At 41.7% G+C, this 24277-nt stretch overlaps 8 protein-coding genes across 8 annotated transcripts; 5 read left to right on the forward strand and 3 right to left on the reverse strand.

Moving 5' to 3' along the window:
• Positions 1-609: 609 nt before the first annotated feature.
• On the reverse strand, positions 610-2551 carry EAF02_008027 (uncharacterized protein; the record flags this gene model as incomplete). The annotated part of the gene is made up of 2 exons (XM_038904075.1): positions 610-2031; positions 2285-2551. 2 exons carry the CDS (start codon positions 2549-2551, stop codon positions 610-612), a joined length of 1689 nt encoding a protein of 562 aa, XP_038756356.1.
• Positions 2552-5482: 2931 nt separating this feature from the next.
• On the forward strand, positions 5483-6711 carry EAF02_008028 (uncharacterized protein; the record flags this gene model as incomplete). Its single annotated transcript, XM_038904076.1, has 3 exons — positions 5483-5645; positions 5744-6058; positions 6110-6711. The coding sequence occupies 3 exons, from the start codon at positions 5483-5485 to the stop codon at positions 6709-6711; spliced, it is 1080 nt and encodes a 359-aa protein (XP_038756357.1).
• A 2869-nt stretch (positions 6712-9580) lies between these two features.
• Positions 9581-10837, reverse strand: EAF02_008029 (uncharacterized protein; the record flags this gene model as incomplete). Its single annotated transcript, XM_038904077.1, has 1 exon — positions 9581-10837. The coding sequence occupies one exon, from the start codon at positions 10835-10837 to the stop codon at positions 9581-9583; it is 1257 nt and encodes a 418-aa protein (XP_038756358.1).
• Positions 10838-13164: 2327 nt separating this feature from the next.
• On the forward strand, positions 13165-14459 carry EAF02_008030 (uncharacterized protein; the record flags this gene model as incomplete). Its single annotated transcript, XM_038904078.1, has 6 exons — positions 13165-13202; positions 13272-13320; positions 13375-13534; positions 13615-13923; positions 14032-14240; positions 14307-14459. The coding sequence occupies 6 exons, from the start codon at positions 13165-13167 to the stop codon at positions 14457-14459; spliced, it is 918 nt and encodes a 305-aa protein (XP_038756359.1).
• An 837-nt stretch (positions 14460-15296) lies between these two features.
• EAF02_008031 (uncharacterized protein) lies at positions 15297-16040 on the forward strand (the record flags this gene model as incomplete). Its single annotated transcript, XM_038904079.1, has 1 exon — positions 15297-16040. One exon carries the CDS (start codon positions 15297-15299, stop codon positions 16038-16040), a length of 744 nt encoding a protein of 247 aa, XP_038756360.1.
• A 625-nt stretch (positions 16041-16665) lies between these two features.
• Positions 16666-17826, reverse strand: EAF02_008032 (uncharacterized protein; the record flags this gene model as incomplete). The annotated part of the gene is made up of 2 exons (XM_038904080.1): positions 16666-17572; positions 17807-17826. 2 exons carry the CDS (start codon positions 17824-17826, stop codon positions 16666-16668), a joined length of 927 nt encoding a protein of 308 aa, XP_038756361.1.
• Positions 17827-19754: 1928 nt separating this feature from the next.
• On the forward strand, positions 19755-20970 carry EAF02_008033 (uncharacterized protein; the record flags this gene model as incomplete). The annotated part of the gene is made up of 4 exons (XM_038904081.1): positions 19755-19757; positions 19816-20138; positions 20184-20271; positions 20428-20970. The coding sequence occupies 4 exons, from the start codon at positions 19755-19757 to the stop codon at positions 20968-20970; spliced, it is 957 nt and encodes a 318-aa protein (XP_038756362.1).
• Positions 20971-22593: 1623 nt separating this feature from the next.
• Positions 22594-23461, forward strand: EAF02_008034 (uncharacterized protein; the record flags this gene model as incomplete). Its single annotated transcript, XM_038904082.1, has 3 exons — positions 22594-22707; positions 23007-23072; positions 23126-23461. 3 exons carry the CDS (start codon positions 22594-22596, stop codon positions 23459-23461), a joined length of 516 nt encoding a protein of 171 aa, XP_038756363.1.
• Positions 23462-24277: the final 816 nt, after the last annotated feature.

The following is a 24277-nucleotide window of genomic DNA, read 5'->3' on the forward strand; positions in this document are numbered from 1 at the left end:
TTTCTCCCCAAAAGTCTCATCTCTAAAATGATCATACAACCGGCACCAGAACAAGAAAGGTATCTTCAAGGTGGCAAAGACAAAAGAAATTCGTGAGTAGGCGAAAAGTATCGCTCAAAACGATTTGCAAGGAAAGGAATCGTAAAGTCCCGTGTGTATATAAAATTCAAAACTTCCACTTCTCCCCCTTTTCACATCAACCCACACAAAACCTCATTCGAAAATCAGGACTCAACAACCCCTAAGCAACCAAATCGCTCACAACGAAACAATCCTCAAGAACAAACTTTTGTGTACCTACCACCGAAACCACCCAGAATATTGATATACGATCCCCTATCCTGCCTAACCCAACCCATTCCAAAATCCAAACATTCAAATTATGCCAAACCTCCCATGAGGTACAGCATATCTTTTGCCAGCAAAAAAAAAGTAAAGTCGCTAAATCGCAGCACCAAAGTTTTTATCAATATTAGGTACTTCCAAAAACACAAAAGAGTGGAGTGTTCGTAAGTCCGTAATTATTCCCATAAAACTCCCGTGAAATGATTGACAAAGGAAAGAGTCGAGATGTTATACACGGGTTAAATTGAGTGTAATAAGCCTACATTACAAGGCTTTTGGTTCATAAGCTGGGGGAGCATCATCTCCATTGCTTGATGTAGACCAGAAACCTTGACGAGCTGCTTTGTCGTCATGTTGACGACGAGCAAGTTCAGAAGCCATCTTCATAATCCAAGCTTGTTCGAGAATTCCGGATGGTGATTCGGTTGTCGAGAAGTGGAGTCCATGTGGATATGAGAATGGTGTATGTGGTGGAGTGGTTGCTGACTTTTCTGGAGTGTACGAAGTGAACGCTGACTGATTAAAAGCGGGACGCTTCTGTTGTTGTGTATTGATTGGAGTAGAAGGTTCCACAGTGAGTGTTGGAACTTGATCCATTTTGACTTGTTCGGGTGTCATAGAACGAGATGGTTGAAGTTTCTTTGGTGAGTCTCCAAGATCAATGCTATTGAATCGGACCTTTCCGGATGGTGGAGTGACTGGAAGATCTTCTGGCTCCTCTGGAATACGAGATGGGACAGTTGATTCGGATGCTGTAGTCGTCGGAGCAGACTCGCTTTCGCCACTCTCATTATCCGTAGTTTTGGGTTTTCTCAAGTTCACCACCCTATTCTTCTTCTTCCTCGTAGGATGTGATCGTGAACCTCGATTTGCACCAAGACTTAATCCTGTTGTGGCCGAATTCATATTGACCAGAGATGGTCTGGATGGTATTCCACCGTGACCATCATCGGAGTTTCTATTCGAGAATGTATAAGTTGTACTCTGACCTCCGAGCGATGATTGAGGCCTATGAAGAGATGAAGTTGCCGGTGTGGTAGTTCCAGCCGAATCCCCTCTTTCAGAAGGTGCCCATGCTCGAAATACCGCGTCTCGGATAGAAGGAGTGAAGAGTGACAATGTTCGATGAGAATTGGTAAGTGCCGCTAATCGAAGTAAGTTCTTTTGTGAGAACAAGGAATGAATCTCTGATCCACCATCCAATGATAAATTGGAAATCTCAGTCGCATCTAGAACATTTCCACGGGCATCGACGGCATCTTGTGGTGGACTTGCAAATGGATCTACGGCTACCTCGTCTTTCGCTTTCTTTGCCGCTTCGGCCATCTCTTGATCTTCTTTTGCTCTATATTCTGGACACCATAATCTCAATGACAATCTGTGAATAATGGCAGGCAATTCATCCATCATTAAAGTCCTCAACTGTTGCTCGATTTCCTTCTGTAGATAATCCTTAATGAACGGTATCGAGTCAAAGGTAGAGGAGACCTTGAGGGATTCGAGGGGATCATTTCGAAAGACCAAGGTTAATCCCTTTGACTTTGAAAATACCACAATGATGAAAGCCGATAATTTGATATCCGACAAAGTAATTTGTAAAGGGATGGTGAGCCCCGCATCTGCGGCGAGGGGTTGTGGAGATGTGAATGAAGGTTTCGAGAACAAATGATTGTTGAGCGGATTAGCCTATATTGATATATTAGCTATGCATTATAGGTTTGTGTCAAGCATGTGCGATATGCAAGTCAAGTGGTGAAATTAAAAGGCGTTTTCCCCTCTATGCGCGTCGACAATTCTGCAATGACAACTCATTTATCGTTCGATAAAAGGTTTCAACAAAAGTGGGAGAATAAAGGTTTATGCGGAATAGGTAAAATGGGAAATGTAACGACGACGACAGCGATGACGACAGCGACGAAAAAGACGACAATCAACGTACCTGAACTCTTGTTTTCAAAGTCAAGAAAGCGTCTCCAGAATAGCACATCTTGAAGATTCCCCTAAATCTATCTTCTGCCAAATCTCCAATCTCCAATATTTCCAAATCTGGCGGGACCGAACCCAAATTTAATTCGTTGACGAGGATATCATCCTTTATGATGGGAGGCTTGGGAGATTTATTGAGAGCTGCCGTGAGCATCTCTTGAGCTCTTTGATAAAATTCCGCATCGGCCGTGAGAGGCGACCAGTTAAAATTGAAAGCCATCTTGATATGACATTAGATGTCGACGATCAAAACGTTCCTACGCAAGAGTAGGTCGTTCGAGGAGGTCTGGTCGATGTCGATGAAGTTCGTGATTGATTTGAGCTTACTGGAGCTTCATAGAAGGAGATGTCGAGTCGAAGGATATTTTTGATGGATTTGATCGTGCGAGCAAAAAAGGCTTTTTGATGGATGGATGGATGGATGGATGGATTTGATGATCGTGTGACGTAACGGGTTGATGCTAATCCTCTTAGTTTTGATAAAGAAGGAAAGAGGAAGAGAAGAGAAGAGGATGAAGGGATTGAATTTTATGATATGAATATGAACTTGATGATGAGATGAATATTCAATGTTCTTGTTCCGTGTGTGTATGTGTGTGTGTGTGTGTGTGTGTGTGTGTGTGTGTGTGTGTGTGTGTGTGTGTGTGTGTGTGTATGTGTGTGTGTATATGAGAGGACAAGATATGGTTCCTGAATATAAAAAGTGATAGTGAAGCTCCTCTTGCTTACCCAGTCAGAGTTAAATTTTTCATTCCGCATTTCTCCCTCGCTGGATTTTCTTGTAGCTCGCTTCCTGTAACCGTATGAACCCTGTTGACTGTTGATGGAATATGAATCCCATTTTTCCGATGTCCGGAAATGCATTTGATACGACGATAGAGAATCAAAATCCATATACGTCGTAAGATTTGTGGTGTTGATGCTGGCGGCTGTGGTTTCTTCTTATTGTAACCATTGTATATTGTATATTGTATATTGTATATTGTATATTGTATATTGTATATTGTATATTGTATATTGTATATTGTATATTGTATATTGTATATTGTATATTGTATATTGTATATTGTATATTGTATATTGTATATTGTATATTGTATATTGTATATTGTATATTGTATATTGTGTATTATATATTATATATTATTATAGTAATGGGTATTATCTAGATATATATTAGGTATGTAGTATATATTACATCTTCAATATTGATCTATTTACCATGACCATGACAGCAATATATTAAATCCCCGACTTCTCTCTTCTCTTTTAACTTTCGTCATCATATTTTTTTGATTTTCATTTCTTTCCCCTCACTTCACTTCCCTTCCCTTCACTGGATTCACACTTCACCTCAACTCACAGACTCAAATGTGCTCTGACCACTCACTCACTCCCATTGATTAATAATATGAGACCCAGAACTGGTGAACCTGGTGAACCATAGATTTCCCTCTTATTTTCTCTTCCTTCTCTCCTCGGCCTCCCGACTCCCGAGCCCCTCCCGTCATCTCGTAAATAAATAAATATTAGATAAAAAAGAAATCGAAAAAAAGAAAGAAATTTCTATTGAAAAACCAACAAGGAATTTCCCGGAAATTGGATGAGAATTTCTACTCCATGATCCCATCCCGGAAAATCATCGTTACTGTTTCTCATCATTTATCCAATGTTCACCAGGTCAATTTCCTTGCATAATTAATTGATTATGCATCCTCGCATCTTAATATTCACTCTCTCACATCCCCCCAGTTCCTTTCGTCCCATGTATGTTTGATTGACATCGGACTTTTATTACAACCTTACACATTGATCAGCATCTGTCTTACTTCATCTGATCATCAACACTTCCATCCTCGATATATGGGATGAATTGGTAACAATACACTTATTACCCCCAGTTGTCAAAAGTATTCGAAGATATCTACGAGTCCTGGGTATAGAGAATGGAAAGTCACTGACATTCATCAGTCATATCGCTTCTCAGTCAAGAGTCCTTAGTTTGATGTAGTCCATCTCATACTCCGCATCTCCACCTTTCCTCATCTTCTCACCTCCCCCTCCCTTGACTCTTCAAACGAACATGGATACTCAATCATATAGAAAGCTCTATACAAAATCTAGCCCACCATCTCCGTTCATGCAGCTTTCTTATCATTTCTCTTCAAAGTCATTCCTTCAACTATCGCCAACCTCGGGGGTACATGCGGAGAAGCTATGAAGTGTTATTATGTGATTTTGCAGTATCAATACAGTATACACTATCGTATTACAGATCTCGGTTTCAAATCACAACATCAATAACACCGAGATTTCTATCCCTTTGAAGGGCGACTCTGGCAGAAACATTGGAACAAAGCGGAGGAGACATCTTCTTCGCCCTCATCTTCTTCATCCTCCATCTTCTCCCGTGATACCAGGTCTATGAATCTACATGTCTCGCTCACACACCCAAGCTTTCATATGTGAATATGATGATAACATCTCATGTTCTCTCAGCATCATAATAGCCAGCCATCTCATTCAATCTCACTTCTTTTCCTTGGTCTCTAGTCTAGTCGAGATGACATTTGATTCATGGGGAATGACTGAGCTCAATTTGAGAGTCTCTGCGTTATTCTGCGGGCCTTCACATCGTACGGTCTTCAAGTCCAAATGCTCAATATACTAGGTAGTTCGATTCAATACCTACGAACTTTTATATTACTGCTGCTAGGTAATATTATTATTGTACCTCGAGATGTATTCTCATCATTATTTGATTCCATCACCATCACCATCTCCATCTCCATCCCATTCGAACTCTTTTACTGAAATTCTTTTCACGTCCATTTCCCTATAGGCCATTATCTTTTCTCCCATACATTCATACCAACCACTTCATCCCAACTTCTTGACTCAGCTTGTCTTTTCCTCCACCACTAAAAGTCCAAGCGTCATTTGCGCTTAAGCCAAATTTTGATTACGGTGAACGGAAGAACCCTGATATGACGCATTACTTATTAGTAAGTTTCATTCGTTCCAGTTATTTCATAAGACCCAATCCGGTTTCTATTCTTCTCTTGTTCCACTCATTCCTCAGCTCAGTCATTTCTCAGTCATCTTTTCCCCAATTTTCCATTCAAATTAATTTGATATAAATCCAATAATAATGAATACTTTATCACTTCCTTATCGTCTCCCCAACAGCCATATCAGTATCAAAGTTCTTGCAGAAGGGGCTGCAAATGTCATATATCAAATCACGCTTGATCCAGGATCACAAGACATTGCCGAACTGGACAAGGGTCATCAAGAATTAGAATATCTCTCTGGTAATTTTTTCTACACTTCCTTTGCGACAAATTGTATGAAACAATGTATCTTCATACTTTAACGCTATAACTTCACCATGGTCCTAAATGATTTCCAGGAAAATTATTACGTCTTCGGAAAGATGTTCCCACTACAGCCCCAACTTCAGATTCACATCAGCAGTGGCTCGGATATATCTTACCCCTATTCGAGCCAGAACAATTAGTTACCCAAGAATTGGTCTACATCGGTCATCTCAACGTGATTCCTGGATTAAACACCGATCTCAGACGTTTTGATAATCCCGGTGGTACATCTACCTCGAATCATCTCGCCCCACCACCCATAGGGAAATTTTATCGTTCGAGAGCACAAAGTGGTACTTTCTTAGCAAAAGACGATTATGGTCTTTTGGTAACAGATATGACACCCAGTACGTTGATAGTTTTATCTTTTGTCGCCGCGTGTATTGATAAATTCACAGGGAAATCATTACAAGAAACCGTCGTAGAATTTAAACCAAAATGGCTCTCTCCATCCCATGAAATGCCATCTCAAGCCATAAGATGTCGTACTTGTGCACTTCACGCACGTCGGATTGCTTTTGGAGAAGAAAGAAAAAATACTGATCTTCAATCATATCTCTGTCCACTCAAACTTACCGATGACCACCCCAAGTTAAAGTTTGCAAATTATGAGGCATCCGCTTCACACATATTACACAAAACTCGTGAATCACCTGCCGTTCAATCACTTGCAAAATGGATCCACGAAAATCCCTTGTTAAAACGGCTTCGCGATCTCCAAACAGAGTATGATGGTAAAGGATCGTTGAAGTCGGAAAAGGCATCGCATGAACTTTGCGTGGCCATGACCCTCAGAGATTGTTCGTTATACATTCGTATGGATAAAAATTCACAGGTTGTAGAAGCTCGTTTGGGAGATCTCGACTATAAATCGGCTAGTAAATATTCTTCGTGGAGGAGGAAAGAACAGGAATTGGTTGATGAGGGGTGGTATTGTGGTGAAGAAGAGAAGGAATTGAAACAACCGGTTGACGAGTGTCTGTTGTCGAGAAAGATTTGAGTTGTGTGGAATTACTTTCGATGCTACCGGCTGGAGAGAGTGTCTGATGAGAAATTTTAATGAGTTGGGTATTCGATATTAACGAAGCCTGTTTTCATTATTGCAGGCTGCATTCTGAAAATCAAGAGCTCTGAATCTCCGGAAACAACTAAAGATTCGAGATACACTCAACCTCTTCGATTACTCTCATCTTCTGGACATATTCGACCAGCGATAGATATGATCATCGGGCCGCAGTCGTAGCATCGGATACCCTAAAAGATGGCAGTTCGTGCGAGTGGGAATAATGTTTAATGGAGTTTGACATAGATGGTTGGGAAGACGGGCTAGATAATCTTAATGAGAAATGCCTCCTCATCTTTTGACAGTACTACTTTATACGTATCTGCTATGAGATACGTGGTTAGGGAATTGGATATTTGGGTGCATTTGTATACCTACTTGTTAGAGAGGTCAAGGCGTGTGAAGTTTTTCGTTTTTGATTTTAATTTTAATTTTCGAATGTACATGTATGGATGTGATTCCATGATTCATATTTTATGTTTTATATTTTAAATGGGAGTGATCCGACTCACAATGTAAATTGATATTGGGGTATCAGGGTTCGGGAGGAGTGGGGGGAGGGGAGTGGGTCGGGAAGCTCTATACAAAGATATACACATACGGATGTGGAAGATTTGATACTTTCTAGATCTAGAATATAATGAGGAATTTATTGCTTAGAGGTTTGAGCGGATTTTATGGATGGGTGTATGGGTGTATATATGAGTGTATGTATGTGTACATGTATAATACAAGACGAATGGAATGGATATTCTTTCTATACGGGTTCAAACATCGAATCATAGATATCTAGCTAGGTATCTAGGTAGGTATCTAGGTATGGTGGGTGGGTTCTGTATTTGGATAGATATAATGAATACAAATAACGATTATAGTTATATTTATAATTATGATTATAATTATAATTAGAAGAGAGTGTGAATGAGATAAGAGTTTATGAGAGTTTATAAGAGTTTATAAGAGTTTACAAGAGTTTACAAGAGTTTATAAGAGTTTATAAGAATTTATAAGAGTTTATGAAAGCAAATACATAATCGATAATCGATATGAAAGGGGATTATTTTATGAGGTTATTTTATATTTGAGTATTTCTATTTCTATTTCTATTTCTACTCCTTCTATCTATCTAATTACATTCTTGAATCGATAGATACCTAGTACATGTATACAACATACAAGGGATCTGAGATACTTTAGGTGGTTTGTTAGAATTGTTGAAATGGCCGTGGACTGGAGATGATTGATAATGGATGGTATTACAGCTGTGGCTGGGGGAATTCGAAATGCTGGATTGGGATTGGGATTTATATTGATATATTATTTCATAGGAACCTACCTAGATATGTATATATATGTATATATATGTCTGTGTGTGTACTAGGTAGGTATATGGATATATAACCCAAACTCATTAGCGAGATTTAAAAATATGTATATTGTCTCCTTTCCCTCTTACTTCGTTTCATCTGCGCATTGTCGAATCATTATATTTATTTGCGTGAGAATTCTAATAGATAGATGAATAAATGAATGAATAAATAGATGAATAGATGAATAGATGAATAGATGAATAGATAAATAGATGAATAGATGAATAGATGAATAGATGAATAGATGAATAGATGAATAGATGAATAGATGAATAAATAAATAAATAAATGAATGAATGAATAGCTGGATGGATGAATGAATGGAAAGAAGGGATTGATATGCTTTAGTTTTGGCTTTGATGAGTTGTTTGGGGTTTAATGTAAATCACTCTGGGAGACTAGGTATGTATGGAGGATATTTACCTGGTATGCCGAATTTAGAAATATTGAGATACTTTTGAGGGAGAAGGGGGAAGGGGTGTTGTGTCAGACTGTAAGTCGGGGATGGGGGTGGAGGATGGCGGTTTGTGCAGCACTGATAAGGAGGGGGTTGGAAGGGGAGGGGATTTAGAAGGGGGTGTGGAGGAGACGAGGAGACGAGGAGCGGGGATGAGGAGGAATGAGGAGGAATGAGGAGGAATGAGGAGGAATGAGGAGGAATGAGGAGGAATGAGGAGGAATGAGGAGGAATGAGGAGGAATGAGGAGGAATGAGGGGGGGTGACATATAAGAAAACGAGCTGTGTGTTTTTGAATATCTTGGGTCGTTGGATTTGTCAAGATTCCGTAGGATAAAAGAGGATTAGGAGATGAATTGTGATTGGTTGAGACTAATACAGCACATACACTATATAACCATACCATCTGACTTATTCATATCACCCTTCCACAAAGGAATACCTTTGACAAAAACCTCGACGCGATGATTTACTCGAATCCTCGAATGGATTGTTCAGGGAACGTATATTTTTGTCGGATTTCTATTGCTGGAGAGATGTGAAATGGTAGGGTAGTATGTGTGATTCTCTCTCTGCGCGTGGAGATTGGAGTTTGGGGTTTGAGTCCATTTCTCCTCTTTATCTCTCTTCTTTTAGAGCGAAAGCCGCGATCTACGCTTGCTGGATGAATCGTGTAGCCTGAAACTGTGGGATGGTATAGCAAGTAGAGAGTTGGTGTAGGCAGGGTACTGATGGTATCAGTGTTCAAGTAGGGAAAGAGCACTCAGGAGGGGTACTAATAGTATTATTGTCGAAGAAGGGGACGAACATTCAGGAGGTGGTAAGAGAGTACAATTTTGATCTCTTGGGGTATGTAATACTGGCGTCCTAGCAAGAAAACATCCTTCGGATAGTTGAGATTCATGTCGAAACGTATCGTAGCAAGAAAGCAGATAATTGTGGAGTCTGGTGACGAAAAAAGTATCTGGCAATCTAGGTATCAGATGATACCATTGAAATGATGGGACTCCATCCATTGGTGTAAAATCCAACTTCCGAGACTGACGTCAAGACCGAATTCTAATCGAGTCCTATGTATAAGTTCCAACAGCGAAGTGAGACGTTTCCCATCCGAGAATAATCGATTGTCAATACACCATTTTCGTAGCTTTCTGGCCTCGTATGTGTCAATCGGTCGAGGATGTTTGCCTGCAAGTTGGTACATGGATGTACTCCTAGCCATCCAGATGACACTATCAGGATATGAATAGTGGCCAGGCTCATCTAGAGAAAGGTAAAGAACTGCACGGCTGAGTTTTCGATACATAACGTACAAACTATCACTCCTGTATTCGGGTCCAAAGAGAGTCTTGAAGTTTGCTCCACGATCTTTTCCAGCTATTACCATGGACATGATTATTTCCCCCAAGTCCATCTCCATGCAGTTCTTCTGAGGAAAAATCCCGATCTCATGCGCCAAATGTATTATTCGAGGAGCACGGTGGATAATCCCAGATCTGAAGTGTTGAAGGCTTGATGAGGCAATATATTGTGCCTGGTGTGTAGGTTGCGTACGAAGAGCCCGAATAGCCAGTTCGTCCGCATCTCGATTATGCTCTCTTCTAACATGCCAGAGTTGGATATTGAGATCATTTGAAAGTAGCTCGATCATGTGATGGATGCGTAAAATGAGATCTTTATTTACCACAGGTTTCCCCTCTACTGTCCTGAACCCGTTCTCCAACCAAGTTGGAAGCCACAAGGTAAGACAGTCATGTACGAACTTGGAATCCGTAATGATGATTACGTCTACTTTAAGCAAATGGTGGACTGGCATGGGGTGTTCGGAGATCCATTTTCGTAATCCGCTATGATTTTTTAGGAGCTCGAGTGCATGAAGTATGGCCATTAACTCTGAATAATTGCTCGTATGTTTTTCTCCAGATGGTCGAGTAATAGTATCATAAGTATTAAGAGGCGAGTCTGGACCAAAAAACACGCCAAAGGAGGATTTGTGAGCTCGTGTGGTTCCATTGCCAGGACAAGCACCATCAATGGCTATCACTAATGCTGTTGGGGAGCAAATTCCGGATTCATGATGAAGAAAATCGGCTTCAGGATATTCCAGGTAGGACATTCCACTATATTTATCATATTGGACGATATTCTTGGGAGTCACTAGAGTGCCGTCGGAGAACAATTGGCGTGGATCAAATGTCCGAACTCGATGGTGCTCTTGGGAATGCGATTTTTTCATCTTGATGCCTGGGTTCTTGTATGTTTGTGATATTGCACGGGAAAGTGACGGTGGTACGAGTACTCTGGTCTTTTTGATTATTGTTAACATTTGGTTTCAAGACTCAAGGTTAATAAGTTAGAGATGGGGTCGCTCTGCAACTCCGGCGCTAGGCGGTAGATACGCTTAGCGATATCGGTATCAAGGGGCCAATAGAATCTACTGCTTCTTTCAGTTCCACTATATTAAATGGAGATTTGGAAAAAAGAATCAACTGAATGGTTTGCTTATATTGAAGCCCCTACTGTTTTCAGCGCGATATGAATGATTTATGCCTCTTTCGAGTACTAAGGAGCTTCCCCACAACGGTTGAATCTCGTTCCATACTTTCTGGCCCGACGAGTAACTGACCCTAGGAAAAAAAATAGAGGCTATCATATAAATATTGAAGTTCAGCACTATACGGAGTAAACGCAATGACAATCTGGATACTAAGAACAATTTTGGGTGGTGAGGTGATCGGCTTAAGATAACTAGCGTGATTCTAGCAGTGTAGACTGACAATGGCGGGTTCTCTTAGTACCTACCCTGATTGAACCCAAAACAGAACCTTGTCCAATTCTTCATTAGCCAAAGACTGGCTAACATTTCGGAATACTGATGATTCCTCTTGTTGCACTTCTGAATTAGTACAGACGGATGCGGACCTTTCAGCAGGTTCATCTACCCACCTGGCAGATTGCTTCCTGCACCTCTTCTTATTTTCAGCAAATTGGTATAATCTCCTGAATTTTTCTATTTAACTAAAGTCCTTCTGGCCATCAATGCTCATTTCTTAGTGGGATATACATTCAAGGCTGGTCATACACTTTTTCCTAACGTGCATCCAAAAGCGGCCGATGTAGATGGCCGATGCAGATAGCCGGTTTGCCCGTTCGGTACCTTGAGCCGAAAGCCGTTTTGGGAGGCTTCGACTTGGCGGGGTTTTCCAGTGCGCGTTGCAAAAACAAGGAAAGCAAAGGAAAGGATCAGTGCCTTTGGTCAGGTATTCAGTTCAGCTGTTTTCGTGGTCCCTTAATTATGGCGGTCGTTCAAAAACTTTCGAATCACAATCTTTCTCCTTCTCTGAGAAAGTGCAATATGCGAGAGGAATATATACCTTCTCAAAATCAATTTAAGAACGAGTGGAGCGGATATATAACATGCAAATTATGGAAAGTATTTCAATGATTGGAACATGCTTCAGGTCGTCGCTAGACCGGGTGAAAAAGAACGCTGGGTACGCGAAAAGTTATTCTGTGAGCGCATCGTAATGCTCAAGGATCAGATCATTGTGAAGCATATGGACAAGAAAGTCAGTTCTTCAAATTCGAAGACATCACCAATCCTTTGGATCACTCGTTGAATGGATTTATTCCGGAGGTCTTTCATGCAGCGAGGCACGCCTCAAATCGACGAGGCCTACCGAGGACAGCGAAGATTGTGAGAATGGCACTCATCTCATGCAATTTCACCAACTCTTTGATTCTGATACGAAGCATCACTTAGAGAATTCTCAGACAGCGGTGGAAACTCGGATCGAGCTTTGTCTCGAATGAAATGGTTTCTCCTTTTTTTCACGTGCAATGGCTCTCGATGAGTACTGCTGATGAGGTACCTAGAGAATACCTAGTAGTTCTATGCAGATAAAAGGCACGCTTACTAGTTATCTCATATGTCTTATACATCTAATTGAGACAGAAGACACCTAGCAATCTGTTCATCGGAGTAGAGGGATGCATACATTCATAGTTTAATTGACGAAGCCTCTACGACTACAATCGTCGATGACATGAACGATGTAGAACTACTACTTTGACACAGTAAGTAACTGTTACCTGTTAAATACCTGGTGGTTCAATGGTAAAGGAACTTTTGATTACCTACTCAATCGCTCCTTCCTCCAGTCACATTGGCGTGTCCTCCGTCCTCGTTTGTGCTCGAAGTCTTGTATGCTGCCTGATACACGTGACAACATCTTACGTTTCTTCAAACACTTACACTTCGTTTACTTTTACTCCCATTCCGCATGTTCAATGAAAGTACATTACACTCTTTTCTCCCCATTCCCTTCTTCCTTTCTTTCTTCTCTTAATTAAATCTTCTATTGATCAACAGAATCCCCTCGTTGAGACTGTCGCACAATCTAGGACTTGACTTCAAATCGAGTGAGATCTGATTACATTTCTCAGGCTTTCTTCCATACACACTTTTCACGTTCAAAGTCCGTTCTTTGTGGTGTTCAAGAGCACATTTCACAATACCCGCATACGATCTACAATTTCACCGCTGCTATAGATCCATTCAACATGTCTTGCCATAGTCTGAAGCCTAACAAGTTTCTCAAGTAAGTGATTATCTCTATAGTCAATTGCTTCCTGCTTAAAAATGGTAAGATATGAGTTGACATACGCAGGAACTTAGGCAATGAGACTATGACTGTCAACGTTGGCATTGGTAACTCGGTATACATCCTTGCTCCATCTCTCAGTATATTGCCTTTTTTAATCAACTCCCAGCGTCAAACCTTCACTGTTCATAAGACTATACTTCAACAGTGTACCACTTACTTTGAGTCCAACAAACTATTCGACACCATGGCTGGACAGCAAGGATTGATCTTCCTCAATGATGAGAATCCCAAGGTCTTCAAACTTTTTGTTGATTGGGCTTACAACGGTATGTTCTATGCCTATCGCAAGCGCGTTGTTTGAAAATCATTCAATGTGCATATGACTTACAAATATCTTCACAAACAGGAACCGTTCAAAAGCCTCGAACCAAGATATACGTCAAAAGCCAACCATCTCTGGTAGAAATTGGTCGTCTTGAGTTAGAGCTCCTCGGAGAGTTCAATGGAAGCCTTCAAACTCTGGTCAGTTTATACTCACTTGCCGAAAGATGGGGAATTCATAATTTGATGAATCGTACCATCGATGCCATTCAAGATGGCTATCTTGAGTTTGGAACTGTCTTCGGACCCGGTCTTGCAGCCCAAGTTTGGCAAGAGACGAAGTCGGATTCCACCCTGCGAGAATTTTGTATTGCAAGCACGGTCATGCATATGAGTAAGCACAATCCATTTTTCCTAAATTGTTCCGCTGGTATTCGGACTTTTATCCTCTTACCATTGGATCACATCAATCTGCACGATCACTAACATTGTACTAATCTAGATCGTGGTTGCACCAAGCTTCGGCAAGAAGTGATGACGAACTGCATTGTTCTCCCTGGATACTTCCAAGGAATGCTTAGATGGGTTTCCAGAAACTTCCATCTGATGGGTCGACGTTCAAAGGAAGTTGCGGAACCATGGAACTCAAATGAGAGTTTTAGTATGCTTCATAGATCTAAGCTCTGCCCCTGCCACTTTCACGTACACCCTGTAAGTCTCAGCTAGTCTTCTATCTTGGACGAGATTTCTAGCTAACTACCTCTGTTCACCATGCAGACTGGTCAGGCACACAAAGGACACAAATCATGTGCGGTTCCGTTCATGGATTGCTCTCACCCAGGAGATGAGGAAAAGATGGAAGAACTTGATGTCTTTAATCTTATTATGGGATCTGCGATGATGGGATGCAACCTGTGCGATTCAGAGTAGGAATATCAAGTACGAGATGGATTGAGATAATATATATCAAACGGGAGGTCAGAGATATTTTCAGCCTCGCACAGATGATTGTGGTCGCGGTGTCAACTTCTATTATGTTCACTTGCTTCATTTGCTATGTACTGTAGAACTAGTGGGTGTCGAAAGATATAGCTCTCTCTATCTTCATCCAAATATACTTGCAAGACATAGAAACAATTCTCCACAATGCTCAATCATTGATCTCAATCCGGGTGTGCTTTACACATGTCATTTTAGAGCGCTTGTGGCCCTCCCCTGGCATCGAAAGGCTCATTGCGTGATGTTAACTTAACGTTTATGTTATATTACATTATAATACAATTGTTTAGCTGAGTAAAGAAGCTTTTACAAAGAAATCGGAAATGATAATAAGAATAAAACCACAGAAAAGAAACCACTGGTAACCCTCCCCTCCCTCCCCCGTGTCAAAGAGCTCATTGCCTGATACTGCTACAAAAATTTAGCTATATTACCATATTGCCATATGATCTACTCTAGTAAAGAGATCCTATGCCACATAGATCCTTTCGTCAAAACATCGGCACGATAGTTTTCTCGCAGGCTCTAAAACATTCACTTGCGCGAGTTACCACAAATAACATAACAAGCGTTACCCAAGACAAATTATTTCCTCTCACCTTCAAGCACCACACTACTTTCCGCGGCTAGTACAGCAAGTCTTAATCTTATCTCCCAAAACCAAGAGTCGCATCGAAAATCCCTGCAAACAGTTTGCTTATTACAGATCCCCAAATCCTGCATGACGAGAAAAGGCACTCTCCCCGAAGAAACACTCCACCGCCAACAATGACTCCTGATCTGCAGGCCGAAGTCGAATCCACAGCAGAAGCCCGCCGCATCTCTGAGTTAGCTGAACATGATCCAAACAATGAAGAATCTAAGAGTATCTACATCACGGTGCGCTCGCACGTCTTTGAAATCCCCAAAGATATCGCTATCAACGCCTCTAGACTCTTTGCCAGAGCATGGAATGCGAATTCTCACGCGCGAAGCATCACTTTTAAAATCCAAGATAAGGATGGCGAGGATACTGACATTGATCCGGAACACTTTTACGTCGTTGATGCGATAGCCCATCTGGTGGGATATATGTATGGAAATGAACTTGGGTGTCCGACTTCTGATATCGAGCGACATACAGAGTGTTTGGTGGCTTGGTGTAAAGTGTATAAGTATGCTGCGTATTTTGAGATGGAGGCTGCGTGTGAGAGTACGTTGGCTAGGATTGAGAAATGTTTGGGGGAGAGGAAGTACTGTCCGGGGATTCCGACGAGGGAGGAGGTGGGGGAGATTTATGGGATGACGAGGGAGGGTTCGGAGGTTAGAGAGGCTTTGGTTGATGCGATAGCGAAGATGGGGAGATTGTGGGATGTGGTGGGTGAGGATCATATAGGGGATACTAAAAGCTATGTGGAGAATTGGCGGAGGAGTTCGAGTATGCTGAGAGAGTTCCAGGAAGCTGTTTGGATGAGGATTGGGGAGGGGGAAGAGGAGAGAATGGAGAGAATTCGAGAAGCTAGAGGTGGTTGAGGATAGGCGAGGAAGATGGCGGGAGTAAACTGGGGCTTTGGCTTCTTTGACCTGTGTGTCGTTCCTGCATCCATAGTCTGTATGACACGAAGGACTGGGAGGTTGTGCTTGGTTTGGTTGATAGTAAGATTTCTGGGAGTGTCCATACTTTCTATTTATGAGTCGCGTCTACACAATGGTTAGAAGTTATTAGTGGTAATGCAATGGAATTCTTCTATTGCGCATGAGCAATCTGGTAACTTTGCATCCAGTCACAAATTTTGCTCACAGGGTTCTGTTGTACATAGTTGAATAATTTAAATTCTGTAATATTAGAAATACTTCTCGCTCTACTTTTGAAAAACGTTCCAAAACAATCATGATTTGCATCCTCCGCCGTCAAGTGGTACCGTTATATGAATGTCCCACTCCATTCTGTTGCATGCATAATCAACCCAATTTGGTTGTATCCACAATTACCGCCTCCATTTCATAGCTCCGCTGTCCCACCCTTAACCCAACTTAACATATGAACAGACTATCCACCAACTGCCATCATCATTATCATCATCTAGACAAAAATACCAATATAAGATTAAGATTTTCCACATCAACACCCAACCATCTCGCTAATTCAAAATCGACCTTATACACCCCTACTCTCATGATATTCAGCGATTGCTTCGCTTCGCGCTTGCTCGGAGTTCGCGTCCTCTTCTTCTGTGTATGTCGTATCGCAATCGGATAGATAAGGTGGTGAGCTATTTAGATCAAGAGTAGAGATATCGTCCAAGTATTCGGAAGAAGGGAGAGGAGGTGACTCGATTTCTAAGGGAGAATCTGGGGTTTGAGAGTAGTTGGTGTTGTGTGGATTATGAATAGAGCAGTCCGCAGAGCTGCAAAGACATTTGGAACAAATGGCCCAGTGCAGCTCTGCGAAGACATCAGAGTGAAAATCAGAATGACAGCCGCAAATATCAGACAGTTCCTTTTGTAATCCTGCAAATCCAGTTGAAAAATAAAGACAACGCATTTTAAACACAATAAGACTGCGCAAATCGTATGTTGTGGCTTGGCTTTGATATATAAATTGGATTTCCGCCGGAAGGGGCATCCAATATCCTGTTCGTGACGTATCTCTACAAAGAACATACTCGGATAAAGCTTTGTGGGCCAAGTCCAAAACTCCCATCTCAACGGCTAGCTGGTGGAGGATAACCCATTCTGAGATATGTGTCGAGCTAGAGTAGTTGTCTGGATCACGTCGAGGTAGCGGGTATATGGATCCGTAGATCCAACTGAAGAATTGGTTGAAGGTGTGGATGTCATCTTCGTAGCGGTAAATTACTTTTCGTTGAATTTGCTGATAGTCTCGGAATGACGATTCGATAGGCGAGAGCTCAACGGCGGAATCATGGTTATGATCTTCAGTCATTTGGTTCTCGAGGTGGGACCGGAACCAAGGAGATTTTTGGCAGAGAAGACTCTCATGGAAGAAGAATGGTCGGCCCTCTGGACCCACGATTACGGTGACGATCCCTGAAGATGCATGTCTGGCGATTTTGTTAGACTTGATGGGTTGTGAGTGAGTATCAAGAGACTGTGATACATGACACAGAGTATTGAGAACGGACTAGAGAGAAAGAAGCAAAGAACGAATCAGGTATGATGGAGTATTGAGAAATGTACAACGAAACCAAGATGTTGAAATAATGAGAAATGGAAATTCATCAAAGATACTGGGACAGGGCGGATCAAAGACAACAAGCATTTACACTTGTACTTACTCGTAAACACAAGAGCTCATGATTTCCGTGACGGTAGAAGATTGTCGCTGTATTCAGAAGACTCAATTCGCAGTGAGTTGATGGGTATTCAAGCAGATGAGCGGCGAGTATCCTGATAGGTAGAAAGATTACGAATGATAGCGGAGATAGTAGAGACAGCAGAACAGGGGATAAAAATATCTCAAAGTATATCTACCAAAACAGAATACTCTTTAGTAGCCACCAAGTAGATATACATCTATTCTTTTCGGCATTTCGATTTCAATCGATCTATGATGCACTTGCAAACGCTCGTTATTGTGGGAGCCTCATCATCCTGATGTCTCGCGCTCCAAAGTGATATTCTAGGTTCATTGGAGAATTCTTTTCTCCCCTCTCGGAACTTGCCAAGAAAAGGGTTTCTTGCAGAAAATGGCGTTGACTGCTATCAATTCAGAATAGAGTAAGGAGTAGATTCCAAGATTTTATAATACGGGGAAGCGGATACACCTGAACGAAGCAAATATTTGTGGGGGAAGAACAAGCTAACATATGCAGCTTTCCGAAAAACCCTATACCTCAAGGGAACTCTGCATCTACAACCAAGAAAGCACATGAGCCACCTGGAAACAATACTGTTCGTGCTAGGTGAGATTTGAGGGTGCAGGGTGTTATAGACGATAGAGAACATATCACATCAGTTTCGGAGTTTTTGGATCGGTGCGTCAATTGCTAACATCTTAGATTTCAAAGGCCTTCTCACCTTGAGGAGCTTTCTTTTTTGTGAGGTTAGTGCTAAGCTACACATTTATGGGCGGCTAGATCGCTACGTGAAATTTTGACATGCAGACAATGATTGGGCCTTTGGAAACACTAATTGACGACATCCGAAAGATAAAATGTGATAGCACCAGGGTTTCCGACATTATAGACTACAAGCTGACAATAGGAACTTTGCAATAGTGTGAAGCATGGGATCCATTTCGAATATTGAAAACATCCATCTAACTGGCGAACCCAGATACCTAGATACCCTGGACATGGTACCTTCATTCCTGATAGAATTCGACATTGACTATGGGCTTTCCCTCACGTTACACCGATCTGATTCGGTAACATGGATATGCAAACAAAAGAAATTTCTTGGTAAGGTTGGATGCTCGACAGGACACCATTACCGTTATCTTCGGGTAACAACATCTTCAGGGGCTCACATGATAGTAGGAAGGGTATCTTCTGCTACTTTGGATTACAACTAGACAAAACATATTCTTCACTTATTGGCCGTTATTGACTTGGAACGAATCTCTAATGCTAACATTTCTGATCTGTCAAAAAACACAAATAAGGGGAGACGTGTAGAAAGACGGAACTTTTCCCGTCATCATGACATTGTTTTACCAAACAAGGGCATACATGAGCTTCCTCTCGCAGAATGATTACGCCTAATCTAACTTCTCCAGAGTATTAAGGAATCACAAACTCGCAATCCAATTAGTAAGTAGTTGTGTACTTCACGGAATGTTCTCTCAGCCAATAAAATCTCGGAAAACAATGCCTTGGTGAATTTCCCGCGATTTCGACTCCCTTCCAGGTCCTTCCGGAAAGTTGTGTTGGAAACGATATATATGTTCTGGAGGTATGAGATAATTTCTGGGGAGGTTTGCCTAGTATTATTTGTTGATATATCTATCTAGTGTTGGGTTTCGGAAGACAAAGGTTTCTCACCCGTTTGTCGCGCATTCTCGTTGTTCCTATTCACTTTCGACAAATCTGCCCATGCTCATTAGGAAAACGGTACTAGCTTATTTGTGACCTGAAAATGAACTAACCGAAACGCATAGCTTTTTTACATTTCCTACCTTGTCAGAAACTTGCAATATCTCCCTCTAAAAAATTAATCGGATACAAGGCTCGACCATATAATCATTTCAACAAGTCCACACACAGAAAATTTCACGACTTCGAGATGGTAAAAGTGACACAATTTTTTTAATGGAAATTTGGCTCATGCTGATTGACTCATGTAGCCTAGAAAATACAAGGAGTCCAAGAAAATTGAGGAGATAGAGGAGGTAGAGGAAACGGAAGATGAGGAATCCGAGAAATCTGAGGACAACGAGGAAGATGAGAGCGATGAGGGAAGTGAGGAAGACGAAGATGATGAGGAATCCGAGGAAGATGGGTTAGAGGAGGAGGAAGATGAAGATGAAGAAAAAGAAGAAGGGGAAGAGGAGAGTGACGACGGTGAGGAAGGCGAGGAAGCTGATGACGAGGCGGAAGATGATGAAGAGGAAAAAGAAGAGGATCAGGCAGCCGATATTTCTCGAATGACTGATGATCAAATAAAGATGTTAGTATACTTCATTTCGATCTCTATCCTACTAACATACTTTAGAGCTACGAACTTTGATGCCCGCGAACCAACTGCGAAAGATGCCAAGTTCCTTTTCATAGTTTTTGATTGTATCGAAACTCCACCAGATGTAAGCTTACTTTCTTTATATGCTACACACTCAACGATCTATGATATATCCTATCTTGTTCGATTTTTCACATTCTTTGACTTTGCCTTACAGACATTGTCCCTTTAATAAGCGATCATGTGATTTGATTTACTAACATCCTCGTTCCCTGCGCAGATAAATTGGAATCTTGTTGCTGAGCGCACTGAATGCTCCAATTCTTACATGGCCCGTTCTCGCTTTGGTCAAATGAGGACCAAACTCCGGAAACATTACAAGGTAGAACCACAGCCGCTTATCCCTAAGATTACTGGAATGCCTCCTCCGGATGAATATGACGATCCTCCTGTACTCAATTCCAAGAAAAAAGTCTTGACCGACCCGGCTTATAACAGACTTGTCAGACGAAAAGCGGTCAGAGTTGGCAATCTCCAAAATATCGACCCCAAGAAGCCCTCGAAGTTCAAACAAAATCGCGGCCAAGGGTACATTCTTAACAGGAACGATGATACTGCAGCGAACTTAATCATTACTGCTAATCAGCGCCATGACTACGACTCCGAGAATGAGTTTCAAAATAAAGAGGAATTCGACCTGAGCAAATATCATGGATTTGACGAAGAAACGAACACTCTTACTGTCAGCGATCAAGGCTCCGACGATGAAATCAAGGAGGCAGCCCCCGTGGTCTTAGATGGATTGTCACACAACTTCAATTAAGATCTATTTGTATCTTAAGCTGGTAAGTGATATGTGTTACCTGTTCTTTGCGGAGCGGACTGACCATTCTTTGCAGATGAACATTCATTCAATAGCTCGGGGATACATCAACATACGACATTATATGAGAATGGTAGATACGTGAATTTACGTGGTTACAGTAGAGTCGGGAAGCATATGAATTTGAATGGTGCTGCTTTCATTTGCTCGATGGCGGTCTTTTGAATCACGCTCCAACCGTTTTTTCGAGCTTCCGTTCAGTAGAATCAGGATAGAGATGTAAAAATGCGGAATAGATAAAAAAAAGGAGTAAATGTATGATCTAGCTTCAACGTTCCATGTGCATTTGGGTCAAGCTTTACAGCGGTGAATTTGCACCTCATAGAGGGACACTTTGCAATGATGTGGTAGAAATAAATGATTTATCCGCAGTTATTGCCTCATAAGGTAGTTCAAAATACATGTCAAGGTGAAGGTGAAGGAACTTTGTACTAGGATTCTCAACATCTATGACTTTTCATGTTTTTACCCACAGGCCCGGGGAGCCACAGGTACCTTTTATGGTTTCTTCTGCCATTTGCCGCGGGGATCCGGTGTGAAGCTTCATGCACCTTGTTTCTAGAGCCGACTGTTCTTTCCATCGAAGGTTTTCTGCAAATGATGCAGGGAATCGCATATGGATACCTACATTATCTCCTCTGCACTGATAGCTCTTTTAGACGACACTGCATATTCTTTGGGATTCCCAAGGTTGTTTCTCGAGGGACGTTGGTGGCGTTTGGAAAATGCATGGTGACGGTCGTACATTCACTTTACATTCATGTGCAAACAGACATCCTGAAAATGCTAGAAGATCAAGTCCAAAGTTTTTGAATTTATTTATAGCTAGCTAGTACATATTCTCATACTCAGACGTCGTTGAGCTCCACTCAACTTGATACAGTCCTTCATGGGCGTGAAGCTTCTAGCAGATCGATGCCGGCTCTTAATCTGACTAACTGAATCAAGATCTAACATATATGGTAATTACTCGATAGGGCTAGTAGTCTCGAGTACCTCAATGAGAGTATTCGAGGTTTTCCAAAACAATATATTCATTCACGCAGGGACATTACCCCGCTCATGAACCATATCAACGGATGCTAAAAGCAAAAAAAAACTGCTGAATTCATTCATTCTATGAGCATGAGTTAATACGAATGGAATAAAACATGTGAGAATGACCAACCTCTCAGAATGAACATGATATTGAGTGAATAGTGAAAGATGGTTCCCACTTCATCCAATTAGGCGAGAGAAATATGAGGGAATTTTTCAATGAGCATCGTTCCCATGGAGACATATAAGAACATCCTCGTCGCACTTTTCAACCCAAATTCTCCATCCCACTTACACAACATTTTCCTCGGTCTCGATCAACTTGCATACTCAAATTCTCGTACCTTTCGGTGACTTCGACGGTTAATACATCAATCCCTTGCATCACTTTGCAAGTTCATCATGTACGTATCATTACTTTCATCTTTTTGCGACATTTTTGTCGTGCTGACTGGTCTTGTATACATAGATCATCTCGTCGCATCCCATTCCTCCACAAAAACAATCCCATTAACCACAATCAAAATGTCCGACAATGAAGTTGCCAGTTCCCAAGCTCAAGCCAACGGCGGTATGAGCCAGGCTGATGTTGATTTCCTCATGTGTTGTCTTCGCAACACCACCGGCGGTTCTATCCAGGTAAGTCATACTGTCGCAATGCTATCTCTCCCATCCTGCTGTTTGTACTTCACTTCCAAATTTTATCACCGCGACCATGTATCACACCTTCGGCTGTCTTTCAATTGCACCCTTTCCTCTCAAAATCATTACAAGCAATTCGTTCTCGCGTTTTACCACACCACCTCATCTTCACTTGGTGGCTCTGTGTACATGTATAGTTGTCGCGCGCACCGCATCTCACGTACCCTTCACTTTCAAATCACACTTTATCTTATACGCTTTTCCACGTCCAAAAACTGTTCCCAATAGCTGATTAGGGAAAAAATCTAAAGGTCGATACTCAAAAAGTCGCCCAGCTATTGAACTACAAAAATCCTCGTTCGGTAAGTCATGCTTTCGACCATCAAACATTTTCTCAACTAATCCTCCGCTTCAGGTTTCGAATAAGGTCTCTTCCATCAAGAAGAAGTTTGATCTTCCTTTTGGTGCCTCTTCACGCACTGCTGATGAGGTGGCTGGTGGCAAGGCCGGCAAAGGCGACGTCTCACTAAAGAAAGCATCGGATGCTAATGGCACCAACGAGCCTGCTGTCCCAACCACCCCTTCCAAGAATCGCGTTACCAAGGCTAAGGCTACTCCCAAGCCTCGTGCCAAGAAGGTACCAGCAAAGAAGTCTGCCAAGAAAGTCGAGTCTGACGAGGAGCTCTCTGATGTCAAAGACGAGGATATGGAGGATGTGAAGGAGGAATCCAAGGAAGAAGATGATGAGTAAATCATATGTCGTCATCAAGTCTTCTGGGCTGTCGGTGGTAGCTTTTCTGGGTGAGGTTGCATATATGTTACCCAAGCTCGTCATGGGTGCCGGAAGGTGGTTCTGTTCAGCGTTGGATCTCTAAAGTTCTGACAATTTTCTTCTTCTTTTATGTCCATGGCGATTCGGGTTATTGATGAATACAAGGAATTATGGGGAGGAAGGTTGTTATCAGCCATGGATATTAGTAATTATCTATTCCCCGTCTTTGGGAAAAGGGACGATTCGTAGATAGGTGTTGATTATTGCAACTTCAAGTTGTTCTGGAAAGCACCATCTAGGATCTCTATAAAATCATTACTTCTTTTAATGTCTACTTGACCATGAATCACTTACTTTTGTCTTTGCCATTCAATACTTGACCAGGTAAATGCCCGATACTACGGTAGAGAAAAAAGCAATGTGAGGTCTGTGCAAACAATGTCAGCCAAACGGAAACCCCGCAGGATTTGTGTCACATTCTTCACAATGGTCAATTTCTGATATCTCAAAGCTGGAAATCTATGTTCCATGCATAATGTGACTCCAAAAAATTGATAGAACCTCCGATCAAGCAGACAGAATTCATGCTCGAACCTGGCTGGAAGATTCGGGGAACGGGAAGATTTTACTGGGTAGGTATGCTTCGGAGAGAAGTGAGAAATGGCTGGAAAATTCACTTTTACTTCTATTTCTGCCTACTAGTTGAATTATTACTATATTATCTCGGTTCAGTTTTGCTGTGCTGTGCTGCTGCTCAACTGCTTCGCTTCTTCTCTGCCCTCCAAAACCACATCC

This window comes from Botrytis sinoallii (assembly GCF_014898435.1).
Source record: "Botrytis sinoallii strain Bc 23 chromosome Unknown BSIN_014, whole genome shotgun sequence".
In the NCBI taxonomy this organism is placed as follows: Eukaryota; Fungi; Ascomycota; class Leotiomycetes; order Helotiales; family Sclerotiniaceae; genus Botrytis; species Botrytis sinoallii.